Source organism: Anopheles coluzzii, chromosome X, assembly GCF_943734685.1.
Source record: "Anopheles coluzzii chromosome X, AcolN3, whole genome shotgun sequence".
NCBI lineage: Eukaryota > Metazoa > Arthropoda > Insecta > Diptera > Culicidae > Anopheles > Anopheles coluzzii.
The window spans coordinates 15,816,199-15,837,359 of NC_064669.1; the positions used below are offsets into that span (position 1 = coordinate 15,816,199).

Here is a 21,161-nt window from a genome sequence, read left to right on the forward strand (position 1 = left end):
ATGGCCAAACCAATTTTGTCTAATACTTGACCTCGTTCCTATACATTCCTTGGTTCTACTGTTATGCGAGGTTGTCGAGGGCGAGGAAACCTCGCGTCGTTTATTTTCGGCCTGAGATGTTCGCGGTAGCGCGACATTATTATTTTCACTTTCACATGTTATCTTGCCACATTAAATCGTCCACCCGAACTCGGATGGGTCCGTACACTATCTGCGATAATAAGGTTTTCCTAGTCAGCTTCGAATGTAAACATTGTTATTCACCGTGTGCAAATTTTATTTCATATCACAAGGGCCACAAATCCATTAAACGACCACTAAGCGGGTTCTAAACGGCTCAAGCTTTCAACCTGAAAGGTATCTAAAAATACTTCGTTTAGCAGATGGTAAAAGACCTATGCATTCTAAATGCATATGGAGCTTTCCTCGCTTTGAGAGCTTTCTCATTCCTTTTGTACTGTTACATGGTTTCGTATTAAAGTTACATCGCTAGAACTAGAACGACGATACGATTGGTTAAATACTAAACTCCAATGTATACCACCAGCACTGAGATTTGAATACTTGGTGCTGATACCTGCGTATCTGACCACACGACCATTCTTATTGATTTTTGCTCGGAAAGTTAGAAGGGTGTATATGCCATGATTAGATGAAGCTTGTGGAACCGCATTGCAAGAAAATGACAGCAATATAATTATGAGTTACAATAAGTCATCAGATCTGTGGCGCTTGGGATCGATCTGACCATTCATTCTGTTGCATCTAATTTTCATACCAATAATTTTAAATTTCTTCAGTATGATTTTCAACACGTCCCAATCTGGATTGAGTTTGACAGTGATGTGTTGAAAATCATGTTAAAAATTCAAATTTAATTGTGAAGCAAATACACCATTTGACCGCTGTTGAAAAACATCTTGGACGTGGTGAACAATGATGAACAAATTTGAAAGTGACTTGGAAAATCCTGTATACATGTTTGATCGAAGCAACGTGGAATCTTTGGGTGAGGCTTCTTGTGGCCGTGTATAATAGTAAGGGTGGTGGCAACGCTTTTTCGCATGCGATTTTATCGGACGGCCTGTCAAATTTTGTATGGGATTTGACAGATAACGTCGGACGACGAAATCGCACGTCCGACGTTATCTGTCAAATCCCATATAAATCTCGTCCGATAAAATCGCATCCGATGAGCGTTGCCACCGCCCTAAAACAGTTCAGCGCTCGCAATTGCGCAGAGATACCAATCTTCAGCATTTCTGCGTTTCGTGTATTTGTGGACTAAGAAGAATATTTTTTCAGATTTGTTTTGCTTAAGCCGTTTAGAGTCTACTGACTGTTTTACGACATTTGTAAAATCAGTTACTTGTGAGAATATGATTTATTTGCGAGTGATGATATGAGAAAGACATTTATTTGAGGAAACAATTTGATTTGTTTTATTTAGATTGCTTATGCGGCCTCAAATTCTAGTAGAATTCTTCCATATTTACCCATTTAACCCTTGAATTAAAGGGAAAAACGGCACGTTTACCTTAACTGATAAATATAAATTGTACCTAGTAACATTTTACAAAAACTGTACACTATCTAGCTAGCACCACGAGAGAAAGAGAGTTAAAGACAGCGATAGACGCCAGGCGCGCGTCTTTGCTTTTGTTTAAGATTGATGTTGCTTAAATGCTGTAATTATTTTATAACGATTGCTCCTAACCATACCTATCTTATTAGTTTTAAGGCTAAGTTGCACTTGAATGCGACCATGACATTCTTTTTGGATAATGTTTCAAAAACCGGCAACATCGCCACCCTTCCGAAAGTCGGCATTCGCGTAAATGCCGGATGCATTCTGGGCGATGGCACATATGATGGAACCACGTTCCCGATATCGCATCGTGTGATGTCCTTTTGCTCTCAGTCCCTTTACGATCAGCTGCATAATGGTAGTTATAATGTGAATAATTACACTTGTAAAACAAAAAAAAGAAGCTTTAAGTAGCCTACTTACATCCAAATTACCATACTCGTACTGTACAGCCATCGGGATCAATTGATGGTGAAACCGTGGCGCATCAATCGCTTCTTTTATATCATATCCAAACCATAGGACACGCATTATGGTCTACCAAGACGAGAGATGGAAAGAGAGGATTAATTGATTCCTAAATATTAGTATATAAAGTATTCATTCATACCAATGCAACGGCGGTGGTAATTTTCGTTCCACCAGCTGCTCCAACGACCAGTTTGACCTCATGGTCTGGATCGGTCACGATCGTGGGTGACATGGAGGATAGAGCTCGCTTTCGGGGCCGAATAAAGTTAGCCTTCGAGCCGGGCAGTCCAAAATAGTTGCGCAGGCCTGGAGAAGAGAAGTCATCCATCCCACTGTTCACAATGATCCCGGTACGAGGTCCCATCAGGCCCGCTCCAAAGCTGCAATACACAGGGACACAGAAGATAGTGAAAATCTTTGTCCGACTTGTTGTTTTGAGGACTTACTAGAAGTTGACCGAGCTAGTCACCGACACTGCATCTCCGGATGGTGCTGTCGAAGCAGATGTACAGAGAGTAATTAGTTCTGGTTATTTAGCTCCAATAGAATGAGCTCCTACCTAGCACGGAGATGTGTGCCGTGCCTTCATTGTTTGGCGTAAAGAAATATCCGTCATAGTCGCCCGGTTTGGTTCCGGTTTTCATCTCATCTATACGAGCACGTATCGCTTCCGCGTACTCGATCGAGGTGAGATTGGATGTCAGCTACGTAACAGATATAAGGATTTAGAACATTTGAGATGCATGTCACATAACTTACTGTTGCCGTAATGCACGGTTACCTACCTCCGCAATATCCACGAACAATGGGTCACCGATTTCTGTTCGCTTTCCGTACGCAAACTTGAACGCCTCCACGATACGGTGCACGGTGAGGATTGTTTCCTCGATGCTGTGCACATCGTCTGGCTGGAAGTGATAGCCCTTGAGGATGTTCATGATAAACGCCAGCAGGACACCGCTTGCCGGAGGAGGCGCCACGTACATTGTATCTCCGTTCAGCTCGATCGGTATAGATTCGTTCCAGCGAACACTGTACACAGGAATGCATGACATTGGGAAATGAATCATTAGTCAGTTATCCTGGATGTCGTGTTGGAGAGAAGCTTTAAGAAAAATATTGGCTGCATTTCGCCAGGAGGAGAGCTCTAAGCCTATCAAAATGCACACAAAACCTCTGACGGATGTTTACCACTTAAGAAGATGAAATTCACTTCTCTAGACAGCTGTCGACATGAATATCTTATATACGCAATACAGTCTGTAGCATGCCAGAACAGTTCTGAAGAATCGCAACAGATTCCAAACAATATCCAAAAACCGCATTTCGTTGGCAATTGGTTCTACATCTATCTGTCTTGAAATAGTGTCCGCAATAATTGCCCCCTACGAAAAAGAAAATCTCTTACCGATAGCTTCGTAGGTCTTCCAGCGTTATGATGCTACCCATGTCCTTGAGATCTGCTGCAAACTCTTCCGCCAGGGGACCCTGGTAAAGCGTGTCACCACCCTCGGTTGCGATGTGATCGAGCGTATCGCACAGTTGCGTCGGTTGTATCAGATCGCCCTGCACTTTGCGCCGCCCGGTGGCTGGATCTGTGAAGAGATCCCTGAACAACTCATCGCTTACATTAGATCATCCCTTACGCTCCAGGACAAACTAACACCGTCTCATCATTACCTGATCCGTTCGTCTAGCAGTGCTTTCGAGTTAAAGGACAGTGAGTCTTGCATGTGCTTCGAGATCGGTATGCCCCGGCGGCACAGCTCCCGGCTCGGGCGGACCACCTCCGCCCACGGCAGCTGGCCGAAGCGCCGGTGCGCCTCCCAGTAGCCCTTCAGCTCGCCCGGTACCGCCACCGACAGGGGGCCCTCGTTCGTCGTGCTCGGATCGTGCAGATGCATATCCTCCGTCGCCTGGCCGGCGGCGATTTCGCGCGCGTCCAGCGTGTAGGCCCGCCGCTCCGCCCGCCGGTAGACGTTCATCACGAACCCGCCGCCCAAACCCATCGACTGGAGGTTGGTCAGCCCGGCACAGAACATGGTCCCGATGGCGGCATCCACTGCAGAGCCGTTCCGCTTGAGCAGGTCGCTAGAAGAGAGGGAGTGTGTCAGCGCTCGGCAGTTGCGTTCAGAGAGTGTCCGTCAGGAATGGAAAAGGGCCTGCTTCGGAGGTCCCACTCTTACCGACCGATGTTGCTGCAAATGTCCGAATCCGAGCAGATGGCCGCCGTCTCGTACATGTGCAGGGTGGAGTAGGACAGCTTTACCGAGAGATCGGTGTGGCCCGGATCGGGCGGTACCAGCGCGTCTGATGTGGCATGGTGTGGGGGTGGCGGTGGTGCCTGTGTCGTACCGACGGTAAACTGGTCAAACAGATAGGGCCGATACCAGTAGAGCAGCACCGCAGCCAGCGGTATGTGGAAGTAAAGCGTCAGCGTGCGGCTGTGTGAAGAAACAGAGCGTGTGAGTGTGTGGAACAGCAGATTAGCGGGAAGGTGACAGGGACCGTGCCGACTCCCAACATCTGTGCCCACCATCGATTGTCCCTGGCAGGATTCGGCATCGTTGCGCGCTACCGTTTAGCGAACCGGCGCATCACAACAAACCGAGGACAGAAAAACAACACGACGGAAGGCACTAAGACTAGCGACCGGTGACGATGCACGACCCCGTCCTGGGACACTACTGGCCAGGCATCAATAACACTGCCGCACCAGCAGCCGGACGGTCGGGTTTCGTGCATCGTGCTACTTCGTCGTGCAGTCACCTGCACGGCCGTGCGCATGCCCCTCGCAAATGCCTCGCGGGAAATTGATACCTTTTCAACTCCAACCCCGACCGGGCGGTCGATTTTCTTCCCGGATGCTATAGGCAACCGACAGCCGAACCCTTAACGCACGTACACAAACACATGCACACATGCGGAGAGACTTGGTAAACAGAAGAACCTACTCTGCACACGTGTGAGGAACAAAAAATCGACTCCAACATGAAGCGCATGAAGATGTCACCGGTCCAAGTTCCGGTTGAGGAGAGAGAGAGACAAAGAGAGAAGGGGAGAGAGAGGTGTAACTGGGAGTGAATAAGGGACTGGCAGAGTGCTCCGTGCCTGGATTCTACATGGTAACCTTCTTTTATTTCTTCTACTCCCTTGTCACCGGATGTTCTGGAAAATCAGGCATCACGGGAAAGACAGCCAAGTGCCTTAAGCTTATTGATCTGTGGCGTGTGATGATGCCCTGCAGCGTGAAGCATTGACAGTTTCTCATACTCACACACACACACACACACACACACACACACACACACACACACACACGCCGGATGTGGTAAACTTTGGAGTCGAGCGGTTGGTTGGCATGCATTGATTGGGCACGTGACGCGCTCTCTTGCTCGAGGTGCGGTGCCGTTTTGATTGAGGTTTGAACGGTGCAGGCTTGGAACAGGCTCGATGATGGCAATGTTGGTTTGGATGGTACTTTACCAGTTGAACATGATGCGTGCGTTTGTGCGATGGCTCGGCCAAAGGATGGTTGGAAATGGACGCTGGACACACTAGCACAACAATACCATCGCACAGGAACCTTTACGAAGATGTTTGTGCTCCAGCTGAGGTGACGATCGATCCAACAATAACTCAAAAAAAAAAAAAAACAATCCACGCACCAAGATGCAATTCAAAATCACCAAAACAATCACTGACGAAAATCCCTACAGAGGGAACGGGGGAATCCCAACACCGGACACCGATCACTCTAGCGCACGTGTAGTGCCAATATGCGCGCGCGGTTTCGAAGCTGCTTCCGGGGCACGCCGCTGCCGAGTGTACTCCGCCGCAGAGTTGCTGCCGAAGTGGCCGAAAGTCTGACTGCGATGATACCGCGGCCGGCTGCCTCTATTACCACCAAAAACAGCAACAGCAGTAGCACAGAATACAATTTGAAGAAGAAAACAACCCCGCAAAAAGATCTCCTCCACGACCTGCTCAGACGGATCCGATCGCTAATCAGTGATCGCTCGGCTCAGCCTCATCCTCCACCCAGCGCACTGCCCGGTGGTGCGGTCATGGCGTCCGTTCTATCGGTCGACACTGCCTGTTGGATTCTTCTGCTCTTCCCCATCTACCCTCTTTTCGATAGAGCGCGGATACGATATTTTTACCACCCTTGTTGTCTTTTTTTTTTGGGCCGTTCTTTTCGCCCCGTTTTTGGGTGGGGAGCACCTACTGGTCCTGCGTTTCCTCTGCGCCCAACGGTTGCTATTGGTTGCGTCGTTTTATTTTCGGTCGCGTCTTGTGTAATGCTGCCGTGTCGCGTCATACCGAACGCTACCGAAACCCCCTTCGAACGGCCGTGTCCAGCTCTAGGGGGTGCCGTGTTTTTTTGGGGGCGTTCGCTTGCTTCCTATCCGCAAGAACGCACGCCTCACATGGTGTTTTCCGTCATTTTCATGACCTAATTCGTTGGCTGGTGGCGGTGGTGGATTTGTGTAGTTTATCTCCCTCGCTCTAGTAAAGCGCGTTTTCTGTGCCATGTCTTGGCACAGGGAACGGGTAGTGGCACAGTGCCCCCCCCCCACCTGACCACGATCGTGACATTGTGCGGCGCGTCCGATGGTGCAACGAGGGCGGCAAGATACCCCAGCAGCTTTTGACCGTCGGCGGGTCGAGGGCGCTCAAGGTATTAGTCAAAATGGAATGAATTCCATGCCGTGATAAGAAGCCGTCCATTGAGGCGTTCTTGAGGCGTGTGATGGGTTTTGTTGTTGTTGTTGTTGTAATATTACTTCCCCTCTACCTCGCTTGTCTTCTGTGCGGTTGGCGTCGCGTTTTGGACACATCAAAATTTAGTGCGACCGCTAGACGGCAGATAACGGCGATCTAGACGGTTCCGGGAGCAAAAGCACAGGCCGCCCAGCACGTCACCAACTTCGTGAAGATGTCTTGGCCTAGTGTGCACATGTGGTCGTTCCCCCGGTCGGCTGGTCGGAGCTTCGCAATTGCGTAACGCTCGATCGCATCCCCAGTTCAAGGTGAGAAGCGCGCTTGCCCTGGTGTGTTGTCTTTCGCACTTAGCAGCAATCTTCTGCTCGGCCGCTTCCGGGGGGACGCGTGTGCCTTTGCGGGCATTAGCGTACAGGTGACAAGCTGGTCTATTTGCACTGGTCACCTTCGGTTGCTCCGACAGCTGGGAAGAAGTGGGCGGAATGGAGCCTATTTTTGTATCCACCTACGGAGGCAGCGTACGCCGTGCTGCAACCGGCACGCTTCCGGTGCGTGTATAATTGCCAGCCACCGTCGAACGGAGGCACACATTTTCATATCCGTTCCGTTCGGTTCGGTCGTGCTATAAATGAACAGCGCGAGAGAGAGAGAGAGTTTCTGTCACATTATTGCACTTCCTTGCTGGACCTTTCCTTAAACAGGGCGTAAATGGAGGAGAATGGCGGTAGAGAAAGGAAGATGACATCAAACGCCACCACATGCACATGAAAAACGCAAAACGATACGAAAGCTAGATGGGATGCTATTGAGCGGGGGGTAAATTATTTAGCAGGCTTCGGGACACACACACACACACACACACTCACCACTTACCACTGGTGTTTAGTACAGCGTGCGGTCGGAAAGTTGATTACAGACCGCACACATACACACACTGTGTCTATGCGAGTTGCGCTTTTCGGTGCACGACCTGATGGATGTGCACTTCCGGCGGCGACGGTGACGTGGTGACGGTGGCAGAGTCGCGCCGCCGCCACTACCGCGGCTAAAAATAGACACTTCCTGTTGCCGAAGCGAGCTGGTGGCCCATTCTGTAGGTGTACGGGATGGCGGGGGTGCCGAGGCAGACCGGGAGGCTCGTAACATTTCCGATTAAATTTCTATCCCATTCCTAGTCCTAGGGTCGGGTTTGCCGCGAGGTCGACGAGCCTGCCTAGTAAGGGGAAGGGCAAAGGAGCAACAGCAGTGAAAAAAAGAGAGAGCGAAAAAAAGATTAAATTACTTTCCTCCAACTTTCTACCGCACATGCACTGCACGTTCACAAGCGGGGCTGCTTTTTTTTGCATCTGCGCTGGAGCTTCGTGCACAGACTGCGGGGCAGTGTGGCCGCTTGCCACCATGCACTCCGCTAAACGGTTGCACATTAAATAAGAATTTCCCGTTTTTCCGCCGTGTACGTTGCCTGCAGGGAGGGAGGGGTGGGTGGTAGGTACGGAATGGACCCGCACAATATTAGAAGTGAAAACATGACGAGAAAATAGCGCGACCTGTTGACATTCTTCATTTTTTAATCCATGTCGGAAAAAGTTAATATAGTCTCACTGCTAAAGGATAGACAGAGAGAGATGAAAGCCCTTATACACACCCACACACACACACACACAAAGATAGCGACCTCTTTTCATCGCATCCTATCCCTGCATGCCGCTTGGGGCAAGAAAGCATTCTCGAATATGCAATATATCCTTTTTTGTGACGGATAGTGTGTGGGTGCTGAAATGATAACGACGACCAGTGGGGAGTGGAAAAAGCGGGACTCGAACCACCACCCTTAACCTCTGGCTAACGCCCCTAATGCTCGGTTCGATTGGACCAGCGAGCGTAACGCAACTGTTAGCGGCATTCGTCCAACTTAAAGCCATCAGTGGGGAAGCACGTTTTGGGCACTCGGTTGACCTTCAGCTTGTGTGCGGGTGTGGTTCGCCGTGCACCGCGATAGCGTAAAACATATTCATGCACGCATACACATCTGCCCATCGGAGGGTAAATTCCGATAAAGTGAAATAATCGAATAAACTTTTAAAGCTCTTGCCTGTCGGGGAGGTTGATGGCTGGAGTGGTTGACCAAAATGCGAGAGTAGGCACGAGGAAAAGGATGAGGAGATTGATTACTTATTTATAACCGATGGTTACTAGTAGTTCACATCTACTCGCCTTTTCTCTCTTCACTCTCTTTCTCTTTCTCTCTCTCTCTCTGTCTCTCTTTCTCGTTTTGTGTTCGCTGGTCGATGGAATTTCCTCACGTATGTAGTAACTTGCATTTTGTACACCATTCCTTTCCCTCGTTTTATCCTTGTCTTTATCTATATAGTATGCGATTGTGTGTCTGTAGTTGGGCTACTGTGTTCCAAAAACTCAACGTGCAAGGACCAGCAGACTCAACGTACTGCGTGCAGAATACAGCTTGTTGAGCTTCTGTATGTTTATGTGTGTATGTGTGTGTGCTTCTTTTTTCGTTACCATCGTTGGCTATCTTCACATTACGCGTTCTACCCTCGCCTGCAACAGGAGAAAACCCCGGGAAATGGCGGGAAAAGGCAAACGTTTGGACTTAAAACAATTACACGGGGCTTCCGGAATGCTCGTTTGGCGTTGGCTTTTTGTTTGTTTTGTGTGTGTGGGTGTTTTTCTATTTTGTTGTGCTTGTTGGTTGTGTTCCCTTAGCGTTTGCGACCGTGCCACGCCGAGTCGGAAGCATGCATAATTAACGCTAATTTCGAGCACGACGCTGCACGGTGCACGGTACGTCCGCTCTGTGGCGGAATTTCTCGCGCCGCATACACTGTGACACACATACCCGTAAGTGCTTTCGTTTGTTAGTGTGTCAGCTGGGACGTCAAAAATCGAACAGAAATAATGCAGCAGCTGCCGAACAAAGTTGTATGAAGAATAGCATAAAATCAAACACATAAATATGAGCTAACACAAAACATTTCCTTGTAGTTTATTCCATCGGTTTTTCTGTTTTCTTTTAGTTTTTTTTTGTTCTGGTGGTTTTTTTTGCTACATTATATGGAGCAAAGTTGGCAGGACCGGGCAATCTGACCTGCAAATTCATCAATTATCAGCGATATGCCCTAGCTCTAGCTTCCGTTCCGTTTTTTTCAGCATTCAATAACCTAAACTCTATTCTGACGTGAACTAGGAGGGTTTGTTTGCTGATAACCTCGCATTTCGTTTGCTTTCTATCTCTCTCTCTTTCTCTCTCTCTCTCTCTCTCTCTCTCTCACACACACACTCACTCTCTCTTTCTCTGTCTCTCCTCCCTTCTTTTTATTTTTCTCTTTTACTCTATTTCTTTCTCTTTAGTTTAGTTTCCTTTGGTTTATTTGGTTAGGTCTTGTACAACGTTTTACGTTTTTACTTCATTACTCTTCATGAATACTTCATTCTTCTTCCTTTTCCTTTTCTGCTTTGGTTTTGCGCTACTACTTTGCTAAACGGCTGCTGTTGTCCTAAAGTTTCAAACATGATTTGTACGTGCAATGAAATATATACTCCACGAGCTTCTATCTCTCCCCATCCTCTTTACTTCTTAAATATTGTTTCGTTTACCACGTGTGGGCTCTGATCGGGTGGGTGGTTTTAAGTTTCTCTGTTCTTTTTTCTGGTTTTGTTTAAATTCCTTCGTTTCCATCACTCACCCCGCAAATGGGGTGTCTCTAGTGTTTTAATTGTTGCGATATAATTTTTCATTACTTTTTTTTTATTTTTGTTTTCAAAGCATCGAGCGAAGAAAGTATTTTTTTCTTCTAGAACAGTTTAACAGTTGTTTGCAAGGGTGCTTCTACTTCGTTTGTTTGTTTCTTTTTTTTTTCTTTTTTATTGTTTTTGTTTCGTAACCGCACTGTACTGGAGTTTTTCATCTCATTACATATATTTCCTTTTTTTTTAAAGGAGGCATCAAGCTTGTCGCGCCTCCCTGCTAAATACACCTCACACCCTCCTTTTTTGACCGAGCTGCTTAATCGGTCCACCAGGGTGGGCCTCGGTGAGTGCGCAAGCTCTCCCCCTGCGCAGCAGTGTAAATGTTTGCTTCACATCTAAATGGTACGTGTAATAGTATATACGTTTAGGTATATATGTATATATGTCTATGTTCTCTACGTGTATAGTATAAGAGGGTAGGTGTATAATAGCTCACCTGGCCGCGCCCGCCTCGCCCGGTTACCCTTGCTAGTCTGTCCCGTTGCCTAAAATTTCCTGCAGCGAGGAAAACTTCCGAAACGATATCTTCGGCTCGAGACAGACTAGGCCGGCGGACAGGGGCGCGGCGGGGTGCAGCTTGGCACCTGATTGTCCAGCGACGCTGAGATTGTCTGTGTTGCTGATCATCGGTGGTATCGTGGCGACCAGAGCCGCCGGCAGCCGCCCACCGTCGACGGCGGCCGCCGCAATGTGGTGATGGTGAAACTCGAACGCGGTCGGCGAGCTGGGCGACGGGGGCGGCGGTGGCGTCTGCACCGCCAGCTCCTCGTCCGTGAGTATCTTCGTGATGGTGATCTTTGGCCGTGGTCCGGCGCTGCCGCCGTGGTGTGCGCTCGGTGCCGCACCGCCCACAAACAGCGGCCCGCTCAGTGCGGAACAGCTGCCGAACTTGACGCGCCCGAGCGGCGACTGGAGCGACGGTGCCTCGAGGGAACCGCCGTCCGGCGGCTCCAGGCCCACCTCCGACCGGGTGTCGGCCGAACCGGGCCGGCTCGTTTCGGCGGCGAACGCGAGCAGCAGCGGCTGCTGCTGCTGCTGGAGCTGCTGCTGCTGGAACTGGGTACCGCTGAGGGACGGGCGCCGCGAACCGCAGGTCGACGGGGTGCGCGCCTGGATTTCGTAGTGGATTTCGATCTTCTGCTTCTGCTTGCGCCAGATGTTGCGGAACGAGCGGCGCACGATCTTACTCCGGACGCCGTACAGGATCGCGTTGATGGTCGGCGACAGGAGCAGCAGAAAGGAGGCCAGATTGAGCAGCAGGGCGGGCGTGCGCCACCCATTGCCGACGAACGGGAGCACACTGTTCCAGAGGATCACGAGGTAGTACGGACAGTGGAACAGGATGGCGGACCCGACCAGCTGTATCACGTTCGCGGCCGGATTGTTCTGGTTCGAGGCTTGCGTGTACGGTTTGCATTCGGCCACCGGGCCGGAACCGGCCGGACCGGCACCGGTCGCGCTCGGCACGAAGAACGGATTGCGCTGGTGAGTGATGGTGAGCTGGGCGGACAGCGTCACCTCTAGGATGGCGGACGCGATCCGATTGCGCTGGTACCGGGCGATCATCAGTACCTGTGGGAGATGAAACTAGCCCATTATTTCGGTGCCTGGCATAGATCCGAGGAGGTATGTTTATTGAATCATTTTAGCGAGAGCATCACGTCGTAAAGATGACTGATGTTGTACAGTTGTAAACAAATCTCAATCATGTGAGGTATTTCCCAAATGTACGGAGAACATCGCCAAAGAACTATGCCAAGGACTAAAACATTTAAAATACAGTTAAATTACGAGTTTATTTCGTCCCAATGACTCACACGTTATGCGAAAAACTCATTATGCGAGAGACTCTTTTTCATACAAATTGTATGAAAAGTGAAATAGTTGGTTCCAGGTCAAAAAAGAGGAGGTATATAAGGTTTATATGTATCATGACCATACGGAACACTTCCAAGTAGCGACAGTAATGCATTGATCAATTCGTAGAATCAGCATTCTCGTCTTTAAGAGCAGGTAGATCAAGAATTCATGCAAGAACACACTCATCAATACACCTCACACTTGTACAACACACGCTTCTTAGGGAGGTACACTTCACACTAAAATCCACTTCCTGCCCACTTCCTCGGCCGAAGCCGAAGAGTCGACAAAATTGTCCAATAAGAAGGAAAGAAATGGAGCAATTAAACTGAAGACACTACCTCACCTCAAGGGCGCAGACTTTTTCATGATTTTGTATGACTACGGCTGTTTTGTAGGCGCGGATCACACGTGTAGGCGCTGACACTTACTCTACCTGACGATAAGCGCAGCAAAATTCTCAGCTCCGTTATCTGATCTGAAAAGAGTTTTCTGGGCGTAGAGTAAACGCGCACGGCCTGCCCCGGCTTTTTTCGATTGTTGTATGACTTCGTGAGTTTTGGACTGGCAGTGGGCGTTAATGTGTCACCTCCTTTTCATCCACACTTATACATTGCCCCTTTTGGAAATAGCTTGATATTTAACGATTATTAGTATTGAAACTCTCTAAATGATCACAATTTCCTATCGGGAACAAACGTAAAATCACTCGTTATGCGAGATATTATTCGTTTAGAGGGGTATTTGTAGAACATTTAGATTTCCTCGTTATGCGAAAAACTCGTTATGAAGGGTTCCACTGTATAGATCACTGATTCTGCGGAATGATTTCTTCAATTGCAGATATGATAAACGCCCAGAGGACCTCAGACCCCAAAGAAAAGTATGTACCATTAATCCGTAGAATTTCCTTTGTTATTAGAGCCTGTTAGATTTTAGAGTCCATCGTTTAACTTTAAAGTTCAAAGATCAAAGATTCTGGAATGTTTGGGAACATAGGAACAAGAGAAGATCTTCTTCTTTTGGCTTAACAACCGCTGTCGGTCAAGGGCCTGCCAGTACCCACTAGTGAAATGAGCTTGGCTTTCAGTGACTTTTTGATCCCCCCATAGCAGGATAGTCAGTCCTACGTATGGCGGCACGGTCCATTTGGGGCTTGAACTCATGACGGGCATGTTGTTAAGTCGTACGAGTTGATGACTGTACTACGAGACCGGCTAAAGAGACAAGAGAAGATCATGCCATCCAAAATACACTGTACAAGACTGATTAAAAGCAGAGCTAACCGAGAAGAGAGGAGATAAAAGAAGACCACCATCAAATCAATGAAATGTAACAATCAAATAAAGTCAAGGAAGACATATTGTCACGATTTACATTCGACTTTTACAACGACCAGAATGATCTAGTGGATATTGAAACTCGATCTCGAAGGCTAATTAAGAAGGGACGAATCAAGCTCGTTAATATTGAACAGTACAGCAGTGAGCGAGTTGAAAGTTCATGCACAGTCACCGCAGTACAGTCGTAAGGTGAAGGTTACACCGTCAGGCGATCCGTTTGGCAGCCACTGCTTCGACCTTGAAGGAAAGGTTCACGACAATTCCTTTGCCAGGGGAATGGTATAATCCTTCCCTCCTCCCCGCTTCCTGGATAACGGATATGTGTATGAGTAAGTTCGTGGAATTAGAGAGTAAGCGGCAGGGCTGGAGAGAAAAAAAAACAGAAACACAGGGAAAAGGTAAAAGTACATCCAAACGTACTACCATAACCTGCAGTGCCCACGATTGCACGAACGATTGGGGAAGTTGATTAAAATATATCGCCCGCTATCGATTTATCGATTCTCGGGACCCGCTCCCGCACAGTAACCCACGCCCCCTGCCTACCTCCAGTGGGCCACAAGATTCGCCTGCAAGTCGTGACAAAACGAACAAATGGCTGCCCCGTCCCGCCCGTCACCCGCCCGGAGCGCAAAATTGGAAAAGCGAGAAATCATGCAAGCATCCGGTAGGCAAGCGTTCGACCACCTCCATGCAACCCCCTTTCCACACCAGGTAAGATGCAAATGGTAAGCTCCGACGACGATGATGGCGATGATGGTTTGCCTTTCGATCCCAAAACCGCCCGGCAGGCAGGCGCTCCCGCTTTCGGCATCTACCGGTGACGCGTGCAGCGCCGGTTGCCTACCATTCGGGCGCAATTACTACGCCCGCCCGGCGGCACCCGTGATCTCCGGGGCTGGAGCTTTTTGAAGTTTTATCGCACATTCATATTCATGAGCTGAGTACTGTGTATGAGTGTATATATCAATGTATGTGTTTGTGTGTGTGCTTTTTCCCACTCATTTCGAACAGTTGGGAGGAAAGTGAACTAATAACACACACAAAAAAAAAGAAAACCACACTCACACAGGAGCTCGAAATTTGGTCGGTGTTTTTTGCCCTTTTCCTTTTATCCTTTTGTCGTTTTGGGCCACACACACACACGTGCGCGCCCGCGAGTAATAAGCAGCTTTTGGATACATTTCTAGACGAAAAGTCGGGACTGGTCGGCAGGGGCGGGGTTGCCGCAAGGCACCTAATTAAATACGGCATTATTCGAAATGCCGGCTAAATATAGGAGACCGCACTGAACCTAATCTCTAGCCCAGGTATCATCGGGACGGGGTGAAGGTGTCGTAAAATCACGCAAGAATTTTCCCGGACCGAATGGTTCAGTGGCGAACGGTTTAGACGGGAATCACCCGGGAAGTACGAGGATGATGGTTGACTTTCCTGATTGCTGTCCCTGGTTCGCGTGTGTCCAGTTTGACATTTCGTAGCTGGTTGGGGGCGCACTCGGTCAGGGCGTAATTACACCGGGCACTTGATAATGCTATCGAGGGGAAAAGGTTAACTTACCTTCATGTTGCAGCCCAGTATCAGCACTATCGGTAGCAGAATGGTGAACAGTACGAAGCAGATGCTGTAGATGAGCGATTCGGTCGTCTGCAGGATCGGCAGGCAGAGCTTGTAGTCGCTGTCGAACTTATAGGCCGAGATACGCACTGCCTGCGGCAGGCTGAACAGCGTCGAGACGATCCAGCCGGCACCGAGCGTTATCAGGACCTGCTGCGTGGGGCACAGAAGATAGCCGAAGGGCGTGAGGGAGAGGAAGGATATGAAGCATATGGCGCCAGGTGTCAGATAATGGCAATTAACCGAGAACCGTAGTAGAAAAAGGATAAATTTAGAAAAGAGAGAGAGAGAGAGAGAGAGAGAGAAAGAGAAAAGGAAATAGGCAGATCAAGTCACATGCGATAGGGTGCAGGTAAGTTGCGTGTGTATTTTGACAGTTTTTTTTCAAGACTTTTCATTTGATCTAGATGTTCTATGTAAGATTTAAGATGTGATAATGCTAGCTAGATAATGGATTGTATGGATTAAGTGCCCCGGTGTACAGCAACTCTCATATAAGCGCCTAAATGCACACAGGTTTTTAAGCGCCTGAATATATGCAATCTAGCATTTTTTACTGTTTCGCATGTAAAGGTTGCCAAATTCGATTTTCTGTGTTTGTGGTTTTAATTAAAAATACATCGAATATATGAGCAGTGGCGGATTGAACGGACTGAGCGGTCGCGAACATTTTTAAACATTTTCTATGGCAACTTTCACAGCTGAAAAGTATTTCTCTTTGGTTTTAGTATGTAGACTTCAAATTTTTAGTGAAGATGTATTTTTCTTTTGTTTAATATACATAGAACATAAGATTTGTTTCTAAATCCTGTGTTATGTATATTTTTCACATAAACGTTTTCCTTAATTGTATAAACTTGTACCGATGTATGAAGATAATTCAATTTGTATATGAGTTGGCAGTATTCTGTGGGAGTATGCGTATTTTTCATGATAATTATCGGCTTAGGTTAACGCAATTATTATATATTATAAACGAAGAAAAATAAAATTAATAATTCTAATAAACATATAATTTAAAACATATATTTGCAATATATTTGAAATCTATACGACTACTAGAACCAAACAGAAACGCTTTTAAGTTGTGAAAAGGCAAATATACAAAATGTATGACCTACGCGGGTAGGTGGTTAAAGAAGGGACACCAATTGGAAGAAATTGTTATACAAATTATACATTTCATTTTTTTAACTGAAAGGAAGTATGTTTTTCCAGGAACTCCTTAAATTTCAAATCAATATCTCAATTCTATAAAAACATATTAATAATTTTATGTGCAACAATTACCGGAGACCTCCCCTCTCCTCTTTTCACCGCTTGAGGCCCCCCATATCCTAATTTCGCCACAGTATATTATATGTTTTCTATTTGGCAGTATATAAGTAGTAGCATTTGATGCTATGTCCTACCCGACAAGCCGACCTATATAGGCTTTCGAGACTTATTCAGTAGCACGCTGAGGGATAGTCAGCCCTTGCTACGGGATGACGGTCCATTCTATGCTTGAACCCACGACGGGCATGTTGTTAAGTCGGGCAGTTGACGAGACCACCGCGCGAATTTTTGCTTGTAGTTGGTGATTTGCTAATGATATCAATTATTCGATATGATTTTGACTGAACATTAAAACTATATTTTAATTGATTTGAAAAATATAACAGAATATATATTTATTTTGGATTTCACAATCGACGTTCCTGCAATCCATTAGAATTTGACCAAAAAATTACCAAATTTTTAAAATCCGCTCATCTCAGAATCAGCATACATCAGGCAGCGCGTATTTCGGACACTACCTGTATACCCTTAAAATCGAGTTCTGCTATAGACGAACACGAGGTACATGACTGGAGCAGTCGGAAACCTAAACAGACCAGTATATCTTACAATATGTTTCTATAAAATAGATATTTTTCGAGCATAGAATATTACACGCGACGTCTCTCTCTCTCTCTCTCTCTCTCTCTCTCTCTCTCTCTCTCTCCGTCTCTCTCTCTCTCTCTCTCTCTCTCTCTCTCCCTCTTGTTTGCCTGCTCACGATAGAGCACGTCGATGTGACATGGCCCGGCCCGGCAACAATTCTCCAGGATGCTCGCTGCCTGGCTGCGGTCCACCTGATTTCCAACAGGTCTTCACCTGTGCAAGATCGCATTTTCGTCCACAGGACGAAATGTGCGATATTTTTGCCATGCGCTTTGCTGACACCTTCTCACCCGACGTCATTGATCTAGATCAAATTAATGCAGCTCTTCAACATATACCATTATGAACCTTCGAGCCGTGTTCTCCATCCATTAGAATCGATAGTATACAATTAAGTCTCGAAAGCCTTTCCCAAGAGATGCACATCCTCGAACCTCGTGCAATTTGTTTAATTTGTTTAATTTGTTTATTACTCGTTCAATGGATAACAATGGATCCGTGTGAATGTTCTTAAGTCTAATATTAGATTAAAATAAGTAGTAAGATCATCTTAATAATTCGCTTCTAAGGCAGTTTTTAAAGGATTGCACTGAGGTTCCAAAATCAAACAAATGACGAACTTCGTTAAACACCCTAATCATGGAGTTGAGGGGGTCTCTAGATCCATATCCAGTTCGACTACGGTTCAGGGCAAGTAACGGACGAGAGCGAAGCTGAACAGCAGGCGCGTAAAAGTTTAACTGCTGGAGTAGGGAAGGACAGTCGATGTTATTTTGCAGTAAACCAGCCACAAACAGTTGTTGTGCGGTACGGCGTCGGATGTGGAGCGGTTGCAGTCCGAGGAGCAGAAGTCGCGATTCATAAGGTGGTAACTGACTGCCAGGTGGCCAAGGTAACAAGCGTGTTGCGTATCGGGATAAGCGACGCTGTATCGATTCCATTCTCTCAGAAAGTCTTTGGGTTGAGGGCTTCCAGACGACACAGGCGTATTCGAGTACCGGGCGGATAATACCACAGTATAACGCTTTGATGCAGACTGGGTCTTTGAAATCTCTTGTTATCCGAAACAACATGCCAAGCAATTGATTACCTCGGGTAATCACCTCCTCTGTTTGCTGGTCAAATGACAGCTTTGAATCAAGTATGACTCCGAGATCCTTCATAGTATTAGTGCGTTCTATTGGTAAACCGTTAACTGTGTAGCTGGTATTCTTAATTTCTCGTGCGCGTGTGAATGAAATGACTCGGCATTTTTCAATGCAGAGGCTCAGGCGGTTTCGATTGTACCATTGGTGAAAATCGAGAAGGTATTGTTGTAGCTCGGAGTGGTCTGTGTCATTTTTTATCGTCATGTAGATTTTAATGTCATCTGCATACATTAAATGATTCGCTGCTGGTACTACATACGATAGGTCGTTGATGAACAGTACAAACAGTAGTGGACCCAGGTTGCTACCTTGTGGCACACCAGATGATGCAATGAAAGACCTTGAATGGCACCGTGAGAAAGATACAGCATACGATCGATTGACAAGGTACGATTCTAACCAGCATATTAAATTTCGCCCAAGTCCCAACTTGTTCATCTTGGCTAAAAGGATGTTGTGATCGATGCTATCAAAAGCAGCCTTTAAATCCATATAAACTGCATCTGTTTGAATCCTGCTATCCATGTTACGGAGACATTGTGATGTAAAGTCAACAAGGTTAGTAATCGTCGACCGCTTTGGAACGAAACCGTGTTGTTGAGGGCTAATATAGTGATATGAAGCCGTGAGTAAACTTGTTTGGATCACTTTCTCAAAAACTTTGGCTCCAGCACTGAGTGATGTTATGCCTCTATAGTTGGCTGCATCTTCCTTGTCACCTTTTTTAAATATGGGGACTATCCATGAACTCTTCCAAATAGAGGGGAATTCTCCTTGTTGCAGCGAAAAATTAAAAATTTTGGTGAAGATCGGCGCAATGGACTCACAGCATCGGCTGAGAATGATGGCAGGAATACCATCTGGGCCGGGACTAGCTTTGGGCTTGACTGCTTTGAGCACATTTAGAACAGATTCTTGCGATATATTAGTTAAATTAAGGTCGATGACATCATTAGGAGTATTAATTAAAGCGTTGGTGATAATATTGTCGTCAGTAGTTGAGATTGTGTATGCCTCCTCGAATCTACACGCAAATATATCACACATATCTGAAGCAGTTGAACCAGCTCGGTCATTGTGGTAAATCGATTTAGGTGTCACATTTGTACTATTGTGTTTCTTACGAAAACTCCAGAGAGCTTTGGGCCTTTTGATAAAATTCTTCTCCAACCGAGACAAGTAGCCACCGTAGCGTATTTTATTGTAACTACGGTACAAGCGAGTTGTTTCATTTAATATGCTTTTGTTAACAGGTGATCGGTACTTCGTATATTTTTTTAATGCAGCTTCCTTAGCTCTTTTAAGTTTTTTTAGGTGGCGGTCAGACCAAGCAGGGCCGCTCTTTGGTGTGATAATTGGTACACACGAATCAAACGAGGATAAAAGAAAGCGTATAAATATCGATAAAGCTTCATCAACAGAATTAAACTGGCTAATTCTGAACTGGCTATTAAAATTAGTTATGAGCTCATCAAGCTGAGTAAAATTGGTTTTATAAAAATTCATCCTAGGTCTACTTGCTTGCGTCAGTGTAGGATTAGGCATTGTGCTTGGAATTCGAACCGTTAAATCGATGGCTGGATGGTACAGGTCAGGAGAGACTAGTGGTGTTGGGCAGGGGTGCAAATCGATGCAGTAAGTTGCGGCAATAAAATTTGCGAATACTAAGTCGAGCTGCGAATACTAATTCACCAGCCTTTGCCACATTGCTATCGATGAGGGCTAGCAAGTCGATACTGTTTATACGAATATACGAGCAGCATTTCACAGCATCCCTAATTCGACTTCACGACCTTCAGGGACGACCTAACTTCAGGGAGTTGGCTCCCTGACTCTTTAATTGCCTGACTAGAGTTTTGTTTGTGACATGTTCGTCTCGTCCCCTAAATGTACCCCCTCGGATTCCCTCAGGGCAGCAACCTTGTACCACTGCTCTTCATACTCTACGTGAATGACCTGTCGCTTATTCTTCCTTCTGACTGTCACCTCTCATATGCATACGACACTAAAGTCTTCCTGCCTGTTAAGAATCCATCCGATCAATTTCGACTCCAAAGGATCCTCGACCAGTTTTCCTCATGTTGCTTCAATATTTACCTAAATCTAAGCATAGATAAATGCGTCACAATTACTTTCAGTCGACTGCGTGAGCCTCTTATTCTCGACTATAAAAGAGACGACAGAATATTAGAGCGTAAAACAGTGTTTGCAACCTCGGAGCAATATTGAACGCCAAACTTAAGTGCAACATCCAGATGGTCAGCGTGGTTCCTCGAGGCAATTAATTGATAGGCCTTCTTTCCAAGCTGCCCCATGAGTTCCGTGACTTGATAGTTAAAAAATGTTGTACTGATTTTTAGTGCGTCCTGCGCTAGAACACGCATCCGTAGTTTGGTGCCTATCCGCATGTCATGAAATAGCTCGCCTTGAATCCGTCCAACCTAAAACCACTAGTGTCGTCCTGCCCTTAGCCGCTGGAATGGTAATGAGTGCCATACACGCTGTGCCCTGCTCGGCATTGATTCTCTCGAACAACGCCATCGTGATGCACAAACTACTTTCATTTCGGATTTACTCTGGTCGCTTCAATCAACCTCTACGCTCCTGCAAGAACGCTTCGATCCCGGAATCTGATCGCCATTGAGGACCGTCGTTCACGTTCCGGCCACCGCGATCCTCTCTATGTGGTGTGTCGTAAGTTTAATGCTGTATGCT

At 46.7% G+C, this 21,161-nt stretch overlaps 2 protein-coding genes across 5 annotated transcripts in view; both read right to left on the reverse strand.

Annotated features, from left to right (window-relative positions):
* Positions 1–1,395: 1,395 nt before the first annotated feature.
* LOC120953355 (glutathione hydrolase 1 proenzyme-like) lies at positions 1,396–7,386 on the reverse strand. Of its 3 annotated transcripts, none has more exons than XM_040373225.2 (10): positions 5,546–7,386; positions 4,246–4,503; positions 3,740–4,150; positions 3,468–3,668; positions 2,845–3,091; positions 2,619–2,763; positions 2,506–2,551; positions 2,199–2,439; positions 2,012–2,125; positions 1,396–1,936 (listed from the first exon to the last, which is right to left on the reverse strand). In XM_040373225.2, the coding sequence occupies exons 1-10, from the start codon at positions 5,554–5,556 to the stop codon at positions 1,790–1,792; spliced, it is 1,821 nt and encodes a 606-aa protein (XP_040229159.1). In that variant the 5' UTR covers positions 5,557–7,386; the 3' UTR covers positions 1,396–1,789. The 3 variants fall into 3 exon arrangements, with proteins under 3 accessions (XP_040229159.1, XP_040229149.1, XP_040229166.1); XM_040373215.2 differs by lacking the exon at positions 5,546–7,386 and adding an exon at positions 4,596–4,857; XM_040373232.2 differs by lacking the exon at positions 5,546–7,386 and having other exon boundaries at positions 4,250–4,425.
* A 2,568-nt stretch (positions 7,387–9,954) lies between these two features.
* The window catches only part of LOC120953369 (trace amine-associated receptor 4-like), a 34,821-nt gene continuing 23,614 nt past the window's right edge, over positions 9,955–21,161 (reverse strand). Inside the window, exons 4-5 of one of the 2 annotated variants that reach the window (XM_040373256.2) lie at positions 15,316–15,522; positions 9,955–12,124 (exon numbers count right to left, since the gene is read on the reverse strand). In XM_040373256.2, coding sequence (XP_040229190.2) covers positions 11,021–12,124; positions 15,316–15,522 — 1,311 coding nt within the window. In that variant the 3' untranslated portion in view covers positions 9,955–11,020. Of the gene's footprint in view, positions 12,125–15,315; positions 15,526–21,161 lie in introns of both variants that reach the window. The other variant, XM_040373246.2, reaches the window with a different exon arrangement.